Here is a 15,210-nt window from a genome sequence, read left to right as displayed (position 1 = left end):
AAAATCTAATGTCATTTATGTAGCTTACACATACTTATACCAGTGTACCATGGAAAAAACGGACCATGACTTTTTCCATTGCTCAAGAGATTGCATGCGTTTACTGCATCACCTCACTTGCAAAAAAAGGAGGGTGGTGGGGGGCAGAGGTGGTGTTGGGACCACAACCTGCAACCCTCATTTTGCTGAAGTGTGCTGATGAAACTGCCTGCTTATTGCTTAATGCTGACATTTGCAGTCAGCTAATTCAGATTTGCTTGTCTGTTCCTCCTTGCATCTGGAGCCATGTTACTGTGCAGACATGAGTGAGGAGAATATGCCACTTGGTTGAGGTTGATGATCTGTGTTGTTCATGGTTACGCCTACGTGGCTAGAGAAGGAGTGGCTACATACTTTTTTTTTTTTTGCTGCCTTCAAGTGATGTCGGATAATGTTGAGCGCAACTACTGGGGAAGTAAACTTGGTCTATGATACAACAATTGTGGCTATTAAAGTACTTATAACCGTTAGTATGTCTGATTCATATTTTCTCCTCTTCATTCTATCACTGTAACACAATGTACCTGTATGTGCCGCTTTATGTCTAAAACAAAACCACAGCTAGCAGAAACTGCTTTAGCTGGTCGACTGTGTTATCATTAATAAGAGCGCTGAAGTGGGAGCTTACGAGAGGCACGTGAAGGCAGCATAAGCTTGATTGACGCATGTCCCGGGAAGACGTCACGGGGTCCGACCGGGTCCGACACGGGTCTGCAAGAGAGTCGGACGGACACTCGGACTCCAGAGTCCAGGAGCAGCAGGAGGTGAAGAGTGCCAGAGAGAGATTTATGATAATTCATGTGAAATTATGGTTCAGCCGATGTATTCTGGGTGTTGTTGATGATACTCAGTCAAATGCGTTATTGTACTACAGCTATAAGGCGGGGCGCTAGCGACAGGTGCATGTGGATGGTATTCAATCAGGACAAATCCACCGCACACTCCACACGGTTCTGCATCTGTCGATCGATCGATTAAAAGAGCCAAACTGCTGTAGAACAACGGCTTGATTTGGGGGACAACAAGAAAACGACGATGGCTTTCCAGTGCAGCATGTAAGTAAGTCCGACTCGAGTAAAAGCAGCGGCTTGTCCCGTTTAGCCGGGTGCGCACTATGTTCTCCATATGGAGAGCAAAGTTTAGTGCAGCAACTTAACCAGTTACGTTACTTTGAGAATGTCTTCTTGTTACATTTTAGCACCGCAAGATTGTGTCTTCTTGAAGAAAAGCTGCAAGGTGGCTGTCCAGTGAGATCGTAGCACGAGATCTCCGAGACATTAACCGTCTGGAGAAGAAGACGATATGGAGCACAAGAGGAACACAGCGACGAACGGGACCCGCTCCCCCGACTCTGGAGCAAAAGACAGAGTGGACAGGTAGGCTAACAGTTACACTCTGTTAACTTTTAACTTAGCCTAATGTTATGTTGGCTCTGTGTAACTTTCAAACGCAATAGCTTTAGTGTTGGGAGCTCCTTCTCGAAAAGGTATATAGGAGGCTAACTAACACTATTCGCTAAATCATAAAAAAGGTAGCCTATTATTAGTAGCCTACAAGGTCTTCATTTAGCGTTACTTTGTTAAGTTAGTTACTTTCCGTGACACCCCCAAAATTGGCGGCATGGTTACACCATAATTCTTCATAACGAAATCGTGACAATTTTCCTGCTGTGTCCAAAGTTCCTCTTATCAGTGTGCTCCATAAAATCCAATCCGTGGGAAATAATGGCGTAGTAGCCTACTTCAACCTTCCATTTCTAGTTCTAGATTCTAGTAGTCTATTTTCTAGTTCAGTGTGTGCCTGGGTCAAAGAGCTCTGGACGATGGGGATGTCTGGATAAGTTAATTGTTTCAAGTTTCAACCACTATCAGATACTTTTTTGGCTGCTGCTGCTGCTACTCAGGGAAAGAGTAACAACTCACAATATTCCCTCCCAACGCTGGCATTTTATAGCTTGGTTACTGGAATAAACAGGTTTATTATGACTTACCCCAGAGCTATTTTCTATATTATTGCCTGTTTGTGTTCACGTGGGTGTATGAACACAGATGTAGATGTTTACGTTAGTTTAGTTTTCATTAAAAGTAAAAAAAAAAAAAAAAAAAAAAAAAAAAAAAATGATTTGAAATGGCCTACCGGTATATTGTGAAGGCTAACATTTTATTCCCATGAGCGGTTCACAACATATAGCTAGACGTAGACTATATCCTATTCATGTATTTGACACTTGACAAGTGCAAAACACCTATAGGCTACATGTAGAAATAATGCATTGAACTATCCATAATGCATTTGAGATATTTTTGAAATCTCGGCACAGACTGCACTGCATTTCTCTCTGCACATGTTCAGTATATACAAAAACTTTTTTTTTGCAGTATGAGAAGGGCCAGTACATTGTTAAAAGAAGAAAGAACAATAAATGTGATAATGCAACCCAACACCTGAAATTCAAACATTCACATGGATATTGTGTGTACCTTTGCTTTTGTTTTGGCAAAACAAGGGCATTCTCTGCTTGGGAACATAACATTTACAATGCAAACTATACCTTTATTTTCATACAGTATTTGCACATCCATACAAGCCAAGTTCATGGCTGTGTGTAAGGTGCTTGTAAGGCTGTTGTGCTTGGACATGTCTAAAACAATCTATGATTACAGCAGCTACCACACACTGCTGGTATGTAAGGTGCATTCCTTCTTCAAGCAGTTCTTTCAGGGTAAGCGCCGCGGCAACAAGATTATAGTGTTACATAAGCATCTTTACGGCGTTGGTTTCAGCCACCTACTCCCACAACTTTTTAATCTGGAGTCAGATGTTAGATGTACACAATGTGGAGATAAAGGCTATGAAACATGGCACTAAAAGAACATACCTTTCTTTTGTGCTGTAATGGTTTGGTCCAGTCTAGGTATGCCTGATCAAAAGCGCTCAGTAAGTGTTCATGACAAGGCCTAAACTCTGTTGAACCGTAACAGGTGACTGATTTTGGATTTGAAATACCGGTACCTCTTTTTCATACAATCACCTATTTCCGAAGAAAATGCTGAAAACGACATACCCAAACTAAAATGCTTACGGTTTCTGAACCCCTATGACCACAGACAAAAGGTTGGTCATTCCTGAATGGCTGTGTGTGTTACTGACCCTGAGCAACACCAGCTCAAACACAGTGGTTTATTCTCGCCTAAAATATAAAACGCTTTTAGAGTGTAAACAGTTACGTGTGGTTGTTGTATTTCTGACTAGAAACCCAATGGAGCCACAGGCCTTACCACATCCCAACTCAAAGGAGATGAAAAAATACAAAGACAATAGTATTTGGCAGTGTTTTTTGTAGGGTAATACCTAGGCGCATTTCTGAAAAGCTTTACCTGGTAACCAAATGGCTTTAGGTATATAATAAAATAAATTGTGTGTGTCAACAGTATCACATAAATTACTCATAAAAACAACTTTGTTGTATTTTAGAAATATTTTTTTCTCTTTTTTCTAATCTCTTAGTTACCCAAAGCCTCTCTAAAAGTGACCAAATGGGCCTTACCATTATCCAGAATGATTATGATGTGACTGAAAAACATGCCAATTTAGGGGGGAAAGATTCTCCAGAGTCTGGGCTCTGTCTGTGGTGGTGTCAGTCACGATTTGTGACAGAAGTGATGTCATCAGTGATGTCACTTGAGCAATAGTGATGTCATCAGTGATGTCACTTGAGCAGTTGTGATGTCATCAGTGATGTCACTCGAGCAGTTAGTGACATATATGTATACACTTTAAGTCATTTTAATATACCTGAGACTTTGTGCTTCTTGGTGTAGTGTGGATCCATACGGCTTTGAGCGCTCAGAGGACTTTGATTATGAGTTCTATGAGGAGCTGATGTCAGAGTATCTAGCTGTGCTCACCAGACGATCCATCAGGTGGTCCAAACTACTGAAGGGGAAAGGCAAGGTGGAGAAGAATGTGAAACGTGAGTGTGACAAGCAAACACACCAACTCTCCTCTCGCACACAATCAGACTTTGTACTAAATGGAAATGTCGTACCTTTCCTTCAGTGAAGCGTTACGTACGCAAGGGGGTTCCCAACGAGCACCGTGCGCTGGTCTGGATGGCAGCCAGCGGGGCCCAAGAGCAGCTGGAGAAGAACCAAGGCTACTACCAGTCCCTGCTGCGGGCACAGCACGACCCCAAACTGGTGGAAACTATCTGCACAGGTCAGGCTGTGAAACAGTCCCTCTCTTTGACACATCCGCTCACTCTGGCCTCCAGGCTCCTTTACACCCGACATTACCTTTTAGTGTTAATTTTGTATTCGCAAAGAGCTCAACACATGAACTGCAAGGTGGCATCGTAAGGGAGACTGTCGTTCATCTGGACCTGCTGGGTTCAAACCCCTGTGTCAACTAGCAGCCGCCCTGCTGATTAGGGCTGTGAATCTTCACTGGCCTCACGATTCGATTACGATTTAGAGGGCTACAATTCGATTCGATTACGATTATCGATGCATCTCGATGCATCTTAAATCGATGCATCACTTTTTTCCCCCAATACATGATTTATTTTTTCTCACTTTCTTTTTTCTCACTGTGTGGCTACTTTTAAAATAAAAGTGCATTTGGAATTGCATTGTATTATGATCCATAATTAAAATAAACAACTGCATGTACTTCCATTATATTTTATTTGATTATTATTATTATTTTAATAATCGATTTTTGACATTTGTGAATCGATGCAGAATCGTGCACGTCCGCATCGCGATGCATCTTATAATCGATTATTTTTGACACCCCTACTGCTGATGTGGGCTTGAGTAACGCCTAAACTAGCTACTATATAGACGGTTTTCACCAGAGCGCAACCCCACAGCACTTCCTTTTTCTCAGCATTCGGCAAACTGCAGAAATATTCACTTGACATCGTTACTTTTGTTTTCAATGCTCAGCTGTATAGACGGTTTTCACGGAATGGTCAGTCCTGCACTTGAATGTTTTTTTTTTCTTTTATGTCCATAGCAAACACTGCAACAGGAAGTGAGCGGGGGTTCAATTTAGAATGTTTTTGTTGTCAAGTTAAAACCGTCTATAGAGGAAATCCCGGCTGAATTCTGAGGCTCTTCTGTAAATGGGTTGTAAAAACAAACAAACAAAAACCTGCGCCACGCCCACTTTCGGTCTAAACCCCGCCCATTTTCGATTTAAGTCCACGCGCCCTCCCGAGTACGGATACAGATCCAGATAACGGTGTGCTCGACTCGCTCACCCTCACTGGATTTGTTGCGGCCCAGTTGCAGCACGGCATTTTAATCTGCGACGCCAGATCTTGTTCCACAGCAGTCTGCACATCTACATTTGATGTATGGACACAGTAAAGTTAGTGAACACAATCATCTAGCATTGCTTTTCCATGAACAGAAGTTGTGCTGTGAGTGAGGAACATCAGAATATAATAATTGATGTGTATGTATGATCTGTGTGGTCTCTCTCTCTCTCTCAGACTTGAACAGAACATTTCCAGACAACGTCCATTTCCGCAAGACGTCCAGCCCATGTCTGCAGAAAGCTCTGCACAATGTGCTGCTCGCTTATGGTCACCACAATCCAGCTGTGGGCTACTGCCAGGTAATGCTGGACTAGTGGCGATCCACCCCAAAAATGGAATTTGTCCAATATCTTTGGATAGTCGAGCCCAGGCCCCAGACTTGTTTACATGAATAGAGAGCCAAAGTGGAACGTCACTTCCTGCTTCAGCAGCAATCTCTGATACAGATCAGAGATTTTCATCCGCCATTTATTTTCCCATAGACATTTAGTAAAATGCTTGTAAAAATAGTTTTTGTTCAAACCAAATGGTTCAGATATATTTAGAAATAGAAGAGACCACATAACATTTCACTCTGACCAAAATGTAAAAAGAAATGCGGGTTTAAAGAACATATTTTTTCGATGTTTTTTAAGTTTTGGTCCAAGTAAAATGTTCCATGGTCTCTCCCGATTCTAAATATATCTGAACCATTTGGTTTGACCAAGTAAAACCGTTTTTATAAGCATTTTACGAAATGTCTATGGGAAAATAAATTGCGGAAGAAAATCTCTGGTACAGTGCTGAAGCAGGAAGTAGGCGGTCACTTTGCCTCTCTATATGTCGCACAAATCCTAAAAGGGAATAGTTATAGTTTGAATGGCTTATGAAGCAAAGCCACGTGCTGTGCTGGTGGGTTCAGTGCATGTCCTTATGAAAAGCCTATGTCTGTCTGAATCATTGGGGGGAAAAAATCATTAGTACAAGATAGATTCATTCATTAGCATTTGAAAGGCCGATTTGGTGCACCACAGCAGAGGCTAGTTGGTTAGCTATTCAAACAGGCCTGTCTGTATCTGATGGTTTCAGCTCTCATACAAATCTAGGCTCCATTCATACTCATGTAGCCTATTTCAGCTTGAATAGACGTTTGTAGGTTTTGTTCTCTCCTGATCCGCAGAGGGAAATAAATGACGAGCTGTGTATTTTCTGCGTCTGCCTAATTCACTCTCCTCTTTATAGAAGTGACCTGCTGCTTGTGTTTGTAACCCAAATGTCTTTATAGAGCTGAACAGTCACGTGACATCTCTTGCCCCGGAAGTGAGTTTCCCATTCATGTTCTCCATAGACAATTTTGAAAAATCTGTATATAACGAGTTTTAAGGCCGGAACCAAGCCAACCCGTGATCTACTGAATCGTGAGTGACCATAAAACATTTCAGTTGGAGCAGGAACAAAAAATAAAAACAGGGGGAAAATATAATTTTTGATCACCCCCGGCCCGTTGTTATTTTTTGTTTTTTGTGCAAAGAGCTGTCACGTGACTGCTCAGCTCTATAGAAGTGACCTGCTGCTGTGTGTTGTAACCTGAACGTCTCTCTCTTGTTCAGGGGATGAACTTCGTCGCTGGTTATCTACTTCTCGTCACTAAAGATGAGGAGAAATCCTTCTGGCTGATGGATGTGCTACTGGGCAGGATATTACCAGGTGTGTGTATGCATGTGTAGACCCCCCCCCCCCCCCCCCCATAATACAAACAGGACACGACAAAGAGGATAGAAAAGGGGGGAGGGGTGTACAGAATATAAACAAAGATTTAGCAATTCAAAGTCTGTTTAAGAAATTCCAGTGAGGATTGTGACAAAGCTCCAGGGTCCATAAAGATCCTGAGTCCTGTCTTCTTGGAGGAGTAGAGCTGCCTGTTCCATTGACAACAAGTCCATGAAGTCTTTACGCCAGGTCTCCATATTGAAACAGTTTGGCTTCCGTTGTTTCCAATTCATTAGAATGATCCGTTTAGCTGCAGGGAAGGCCGATGTTATAACATCATGGACCATTTTTGGTTGCTCAATAGACAGTTTTACCCCCAATATGCAGGTTACAGGACAAGGTTTAATATCAAAGCCAAGGAGACCAGACAAGATTACAGTAATGTCGGACCAGTATTGTTTGACAAGAGGGCAGTTCCACAACAAGTGCATGAGCGTCCCCTCTACTCCACATCCATGCCAGCACAGTTTAGATCATGTATGATCGATTTTCTTTAATGTACAGGGTGTAATATAAGCCCTGTGTATTATCTTTATTTGTATGATCTTATATCTAACACAGTTTGATATTTTTGTACTATTTTTGTAGTGCTGCATCCCATTGTGTTGTAGTTATGGGGAAGCCCATGTCACGCTGCGTGTGTAGACTTGCTGTGTGTGTGTGTGTGTGTGTGTGTGTGTGTGTGTGAGTGTGAGTGTGAGTGAGTGTGTGTGTGTTTTAGGAGGGGGGGATTAAAAGCGTCATCAGAAGGCCCACTGTTCACACACACTAAAACATCACTAAAGCATCACGTGAAGCACTCACTCACTATGGAGACAGTGTGTGTGTGTGTGTGTGTGTGTGTGTGTTCCGGCTGTCTGCTGTGCTCCGTGCTAAGAATAACCCTGGAGGTCACATGGTCTTTATCTGTCTGTAGCCTAAGAGCTACGTTTGTCTCTTGTCACTCACACACGCACACGCACACACACACACACACACACACACACACACACACACACACACACACACACACACACACACACATTCAATCAAGTCTGTTAACGGTGCTTCAACCAAACAGGTGAACATGATGGAGAACCACCTGACATTTAGAAGGAACAATAGAGAGGCAAAGTGACCGCCCACTTCCTGCTTCAGCACTGTACCAGAGATTTTTACCCACCCTTTATTTTCTCATAGAAATGTCATAAAATGCTTATAAAAAATACTTTTACTTGGTCAAACCAAACGGTTCAGCTATATTTAGAATCGGGAGAGACCATAGAACATTTCACTCGGACCAAAACCTAAAAAAAAACATATTTTCTTTAAATCCGCAATTGTGTTACGTTTTGGTCCGAGTGAAATGTTATGTGGTCTCTCCTGTTTCTAAATATATCTGAACCGTTTGGTTTGAACAAGTAAAACTCTTTTTATAAGCATTTTATTAAATGTCTATGGGGAAAATAAATGGCGGATGAAAATCTCTGGTACAGTGTTGAAGCAGGAAGTAGGCGGTCACTTTGCCTCTCTATACCCACAGTATTCAGTCACATGTTTCTACCGGATTTCTCCTCCCCCCACCTCAAATGTGCAGGATTTGTGTACATCAACTCACAGTTAAATCAGAGAACTGTATTACTGACATGAATGTGTCCGCTCACCAGACTACTACGCTCCAGCCATGCTGGGCCTGAAGATGGACCAGGAGGTGTTGGGGGAGCTGGTGAAGGTTAAGGTCCCCAGGGTGTGGGAGACCATGGTGGAGCACAACGTCATGTGGACCCTGGTGGTCTCCCGATGGTTCATCTGCCTCTACATAGACATCTTGCCAACAGAGGTGAGGGCGAGTGTGTGTGCAAATGTGTGTGTGTGTGTGTGTTTGTGTGTGTGTGTGTGTGTGTGTGTGTGTGTGTGTGTGTGTGTGCGCATGAGTCAGTCTTACTTACTCAAATAGCCCCAAGATGTTGTCACCTAAATGTCACAATCACTTGCATCTCGCACCCCTGGAAAGCCTTGCAACATGCTGTGTGGCAAAGAGGCAGCTCGTCAGAGACAGGTTCTGATGCCATCATGGCTTCCTTCTTCAGAACTATCTACAAAACAGATAGATGTGCAAACAGAGACACGCACAGTGCAGAAGTAAAGACCGTTTTCACAGCAAACATTTTGTGTCTCAAGGCAGGGTAAACACAGGTGTAACCAATAACATTGAGGGCCCAGGCATTGGAACACACTAAATGGAATGGAAGTTGGAAACCATCATTCGTGTTATTGGTTATACACCCGTGTGTACCCTGCCTCGGGACTCAAAATGGCTGCTGCGAAAAGGGTCTATTGAAGTTTCAAAGAGTGATTCTCAGCATCCTGTGTGTCATGCTTCCTAATGGCCACTAGGGGCAAGATAGAATGGATGGAGACGAGTTGAGTATGTGAGTGAGTTACGGTACTTCCAGGATCCAGGAGGTGCTTTACATCTAAACTAGCGTACCACCATGGATGCTACTGTTTACAACAGCTAGTGTGGGATTCGCTGTGCTGTGTTGTAGGCATAGTCATTCATTTCATTTCACAAGTGCAATTTTGATGGTCAAGACAATTATAAACGGGGGAGGATAAACGTTTTTGAAATGTGGCAGAGAGTTTACGTCACTTAGCTGCTTCAACACTGTACCAGAGATTTTCATCCGCCATTTATTTTCCCATAGACATTTCGTAAAATCCTTATAAAAAGAGTTTTACTTGTTCAAACCAAACGGTTCAGATATATTTAGAAAGAGGAGAGATCGCATAACATTTCACTGGGACCAAAACGTTTTTGAGCATTTTACGAAATGTCTATGGGAAAATAAATTGCGGAAGAAAATCTCTCGTACAGTGCTGAAGCAGGAAGTGACGTTCACTTTGCCTCTCTGCAGCTTAGCTCGGCACCGTACAGGTCCATCTGATTCTGCTCACCACCTCCTCTCCTCTCCCACAGACAGTTCTGCGGATCTGGGATTGCCTCTTCTACGAGGGCTCTAAAATCCTCTTCCGCGTCGCTCTGACACTGATCCATCACAACCAGGCTCTGATCCAGCAGGCCCAGTCGCTGCCGGACGTCTGCCAGAACTTCAAGCAGATCACACATGGACCATTTGTCGAAGAGTGTCACGCTTTCATGCAGGTAAAAGAAAAAGTTTTCCTTCGTATCTAGTTGAGACGCAGCGTCAGTGAGAGTAAGAGTTTTCCCTGGTTATTTGCTGTTTTCAATTCTATAATCGGTCTGTTTTTTGTGTGCGTTTACTAGAAAATCTTCGCTGAACCCAGAAGTCTGCCCATGGCGACCGTAACTAAGCTCCGGGCATCGTGTCGTGCCCGCATCATGGCAGAGGAGTCCTGACCCAGTGATTGACTACACATTCCAGTGCTGTATCCCATAATACTCCAGCGCCATCTTCCTTCACTTGCTGTCCCCAATGAGCTCGGGAGGGCGAGGAAGATGATTGACTTTTGGGATGACCACCCCAACACCTCATTGTCACTGTTTTTTTAAAGAGTGTCGAGGTTGTTTATAACTGACTTTATTGTCGGAGTGATTGCTGCATTTAGTTAGTGCATCTTAAACATACGTGGTGGAGCCAATTGTACAGCCTAAGTGTAAATATATATGCCTATATATTTGTATACACTCGGCAACGTTGTCTACATGAGCTGAAGATTCCCTTTGAAACTTGCATTTTTGACCATGTGGTTTGTCTTAAATGAAAACATATTTTTTCTGTGAAAGTGTTTCAAATATGCACTTTAGTCCTAGGAGAGATCAAGCTTGGCAGCTTATGCCCCGTTTTGGATAAATTGTAGGCTATCTGTGTTGCACACTGGAAACTGAGAAGAACCTACCTGCTGTATTTCACGTCATCATCTCATGGGGAATTATTATGAAGAATAATAACAAATTCTTATCATGTGTAAATTGGGGAGGGCATAACGGGCACTATATGTTGTACTTGCTGTTGTATTCAAATATGGATTATAGTTTAACTTATTCCTTCAAACATTTCAAAAAATTGTTGGGCTGTTTGAGCTTGCAGTGTGGTTGGCTCTTCAGTCTGGCCTGGGGAGGCGCTGTAGGTCCTGATCTCAAGTGTCCGTTAAGTGCACTATGGTGAAGTGATTCAAGCACAATTAAAATGGCTGCTCTCTTTTTCCAACAGTGGCGTGATCTCTTTCTTCTGTGTTTGGTTTTCTTGAAAGTATTGCAGCAGCGCTGATATCAATTTTTGTTGCATGGGACAAAAATAACCTTGGTGGTGATAGCAATCCCAGCTGTGTGTGTTCTGTGAAAGGAATCATTTTTATAGAGTACTATTGCAAGAAATACTGTAAAACCAATACTAGACTTTTAAGAGTTTTTTTTATTGACTTAAGTAGGATGTGTAATAGAAAACGAGATCAAAGCATTTCCTATAAAAATAAAAGCTCAAATCACTACACGTCATATTAACATTTCTATGGGGGGGGGGGGGATTCACACAGCCTCTGAAGAAGATTAAGACTAGGCCCTGCACCTGTCCACTTCTCCTGTTCAAACAATTTTTGACACAAAGCAGCAACCCGCATGTTTTAATCACCTTCTGATTCTGTGAGGCCATTTACACCTGGCATTAACATGCGTTTTCTGCCATCAGATTGCAATCAGATTGTGCTTGACCACTTGTACAGGTGTAAACGCCCCCAAGACACATTGAAGATGGATTGCAATCTGATCGGCCAAAACACCTCCGGAGGTGGTCAGGGATGCATTGTGTACTGTACACATTGAACACAAGTGTAAATGCAATGTGTCCTCTCAATCTGGATACAGCAACTGTATGCGGATTGAGAGGACACCCATTTCTGCCATCAGATTGCAATCTGATGGCAGAAAACGCATGTTAACGCCAGGTGTAAATGGCCTCTCTGAAAACCCTGCTCCACTACTTTAAACAAACCGTGCCTCCGTGGCATCTTATGGTTTTCCACTGCAGAGGAACGTGACGAGAGATGGTAGACATTCAGAGGTTTCCCTTTTCATTGAGTAATTGGACCTTGTAATCTCATGGTCACGACTAAGAATTAAAAATAAAGAAACAGAGTGAGCACATTGCGGGTGAGAGATATTCATTGGTGCTTTTAAAAATTGAATAAAAAAATAACGACCTTGCAAAATCAAGCTTTGAACTTGCAAAGACTTCCTTCCTTTCATGTCATTGTTTACCGCAAACCACAGAGCAGTAATCTTTTTGTCTTACAGCTCATCTGACTGCAGTGGCACAATAATGTATAATGGAAAGGACAATATTTTTTTGGCTGGACAGGGTTGATTATTGGAACCCAGTTTGATCTGATCCATATATTGATTTCTAAAAAAAAAAAGAAATGACCGTTCAGCCAGGAATGGTAACGCTCCGCCTCTATGCCTGTATGTCATATTCAAGGTTCATTTACAAAACAAATACACGACAACAAAACAAATTCAAGCTAATTCAAACCAATTTGAAGAAGATATTTAAACAAGAACAGCACAGGGCAGAGTACAGGAGGCAGTTGGGTCTAGTTCTCCCCCCGGCTTCCCCAGGACACAAACGGTGTACTATCTACAATAGAGGCTGCTCGGTTGGACGACGCTGGGGTTAGTAGGAGTAGCAGGCATCCAAGGACAAATTCAAAGAGAAAAAAATATATTCAGATGTCACATACTGTAGGCCAGTGATACTCAACTTGCGGCCCGGGGGCCAGATGCGGCCCGCGACAGGGTGCAGAGTGGCTCCCCCCCCTGACCATTTTCTAATAATTTCACGTTAGTTTTCATTGTGAATTAGAATCCTAATTCACAATAAAAACTAACGTGAAATCAAATTTGACTGAACTCCAGCTAAATTGTCAAATACCACCGTCTGCTCGCTACCCCAGGCACTTATGTATGTAATTAATCTAACAAACTTAACCTAACTAACTATCCGGTGTGCACAACATTGTCAGACTAAACTCCAGCTGACACCCCAAAAACCTACAATCCGCTACAGAAGAATGGATTTTGTTTGTTTATTAACTGGCCCCCCTGGCCTTCTATCATTTCACGAAAGTGGCCCCCGGGCAAAGTAAGTTGAGTATCCCTGCTTGTAGGCAATGCAAACACACGCGCACACAAAAACGCACACTGCAGAAGAACAATTGCTTTCATTCACTCCCGCTTGCATCCGCACAGTCCATCACTTACTCATTCTCACACGCACACAATTCATCTCTACACCAGTCAGAGTCAGCCAGTCAGTCAGTCAGTCAGTCAGCCAGTCAGTCAGCCAGCCAGCCACCCAGTCAGTCAGTCAGTCAGTCAGTCAGCCAGCCAGTCAGTCAGTCAGTCAGTCAGCCAGTCAGTCAGCCAGTCAGTCAGTCAGCCAGCCAGTCAGTCAGTCAGTCAGTCAGTCAGTCAGTCAGTCAGCCAGTCAGCCAGTCAGTCAGTCAGGTAGGTTGAGGCTACATGAGGTCCATTCAGATGGTCTGGTATCCAGCGTGGCTCCTCTTCCTGCCTATAAGGTATGCGATGAGGACGATGAGCACCAGGCCGGCCAGCGCTGCGCCCACTATGATGGGGATGAGCATCTGGTCTTGGTCCATCTGACACTCCTCCGCTGGAGACGGGGAGGTGAAGGGGAGGCAAGCAGAACAGAGGAGAAAAAGTCAGTTTCATCTCAAAATATTTTGGATCCAGGAACTTCTCAATAACCTGCTCTACATTGATACAGGCGGCCAGAGTGACTTATAGCTATGGTTAGCTACCTGTAGCAAACTGGTTGGTGGTGACACCAAAGGGCTGCACGTGCAGTCTGAAGGTGTTGAGGGAGAAGGCCGGCACTACGACCAGAGTTTGCTCTGCGTTGCACATATAGGAGCGTCCCAGCGTACTCCGCAGGTAGTCCAGGCTGCTGTTGCTGGCTGAGAACGGCGCTGTGGAGAGAGATGAATCGGGCATGATACAGATGTCATTCAAAGCTATGACTAAAAAAGGTTCTTTGTGACAGTTCTTACCGGTCATGTCGGGCCAAGAGGCAAGCAGAGAGATGTTGCTCAGGTGGTACTTGTTGGTCGTGGTGTTCTGCAGACAGGAACGACAACAAGGTGAGCAAAGAGTATAGAAGCCAAAGAGATGGAACTGGTGCTTTTTTTTGACAACAGCTCTGCTGCCATTTTGGACTCTTGCACCAGTGGGACAACGGCACAGAACCATGACAGAGAGACACACCCATGACCCGGAAAAACACAGGCCATTTCGGTAGAGGCTCTTTGTAGGCAAGACTTTTTTACTGGCGTCATTACTGTTAATTACACTTAGTCTCCTTCAGCTGATGTTGCAATGGAACACTATTAGCCTTGACTTCTTAATGTGTAAGTTCTTTGACAGGTTACCAGAGTGAAGACGAAGGTGAGCGTTGTGGTTCGTTCCTGCGTCAACATCAAGGTGGCGCTGCTGGCTTCGCACGATCCTGAGATGGTTGTCAGATTGGGATTCAGGTTCACAACGTCTTGGACAGTCTGGCAAAGTAGACAGAAAGAGAAGTCTGAGTTAAGTTAACAATCAGAGGTGTGACCGAGTCAACTCTGCCCGAGTCCCCAAGTCTAGTCTCAAGTCTAAATGTAGACCAGCAAGTCAAGTGAGAACAAAGCAAGAGTCCTTTATCAAATTAATATCTTGAAGAAAAATATCTAGGGCTTTTGTAAAACCTGGGTAAGTGCATCATGGTTTGATTTCTATAATCATTTTAAACTTCAAAAAATGCAATCATTCATTAAAGTACGATTGGCTGGTAGAACAAATCAACTTGACACAAGATCTTTCGTCAAAACTTTAGAGTACAAGTCAAAGCCAAGTCCCAAGTCACCAGAACCCAAGTTCAAGTCTCAAGTAGCGAGTCCTAAAGCGATTCAAATTGTGACTCGAGTCCCTACTTCTGCAAACAATCCACTGTATGTAGTAAGTTTGTCACATAATATCTACTGAATACTGATTTATCTATCATAAAGTTTCGTGAATACCTTATTTTGAGATGGGGAGAAGTGGGAGACATTGAGCTGCAGTCCCATTTGTGCCAGGAGAC

The 15,210-nt window shown here is 43.3% G+C and overlaps 2 protein-coding genes across 3 annotated transcripts in view; one reads left to right on the top strand and one right to left on the bottom strand.

The window, feature by feature from the left end:
• Window positions 1-818: 818 nt before the first annotated feature.
• Window positions 819-11,236, top strand: LOC310799636 (growth hormone-regulated TBC protein 1-A-like). Of its 2 annotated transcripts, none has more exons than XM_083662226.1 (9): window positions 819-1,094; window positions 1,238-1,415; window positions 3,861-4,012; window positions 4,099-4,257; window positions 5,540-5,664; window positions 6,955-7,051; window positions 8,761-8,933; window positions 10,074-10,259; window positions 10,383-11,236. In XM_083662226.1, exons 2-9 carry the CDS (start codon window positions 1,342-1,344, stop codon window positions 10,473-10,475), a joined length of 1,059 nt encoding a protein of 352 aa, XP_083518352.1. In that variant the 5' UTR covers window positions 819-1,094; window positions 1,238-1,341; the 3' UTR covers window positions 10,476-11,236. The 2 variants fall into 2 exon arrangements, with proteins under 2 accessions (XP_083518352.1, XP_083518353.1); XM_083662227.1 differs by having other exon boundaries at window positions 819-1,098.
• A 240-nt stretch (window positions 11,237-11,476) lies between these two features.
• Window positions 11,477-15,210, bottom strand: part of lamp1a (lysosomal associated membrane protein 1a) — a 9,587-nt gene continuing 5,853 nt past the window's right edge. The window contains exons 5-9 of the mRNA XM_083662431.1: window positions 15,149-15,210; window positions 14,522-14,647; window positions 14,144-14,210; window positions 13,895-14,062; window positions 11,477-13,746 (exon numbers count right to left, since the gene is read on the bottom strand). The exon at window positions 15,149-15,210 is cut by the window's right edge and continues 144 nt beyond it. Coding sequence (XP_083518557.1) covers window positions 13,607-13,746; window positions 13,895-14,062; window positions 14,144-14,210; window positions 14,522-14,647; window positions 15,149-15,210 — 563 coding nt within the window. The 3' untranslated portion in view covers window positions 11,477-13,606. The remainder of the gene's footprint in view (window positions 13,747-13,894; window positions 14,063-14,143; window positions 14,211-14,521; window positions 14,648-15,148) is intronic.

The sequence above is a fragment of the Poromitra crassiceps genome, assembly GCF_964638095.1.
Source record: "Poromitra crassiceps genome assembly, chromosome: 28".
NCBI lineage: Eukaryota > Metazoa > Chordata > Actinopteri > Beryciformes > Melamphaidae > Poromitra > Poromitra crassiceps.
The sequence above is the reverse complement of the archived record's forward strand: the minus strand, read 5'-3'. Positions and strand labels throughout refer to the sequence as shown.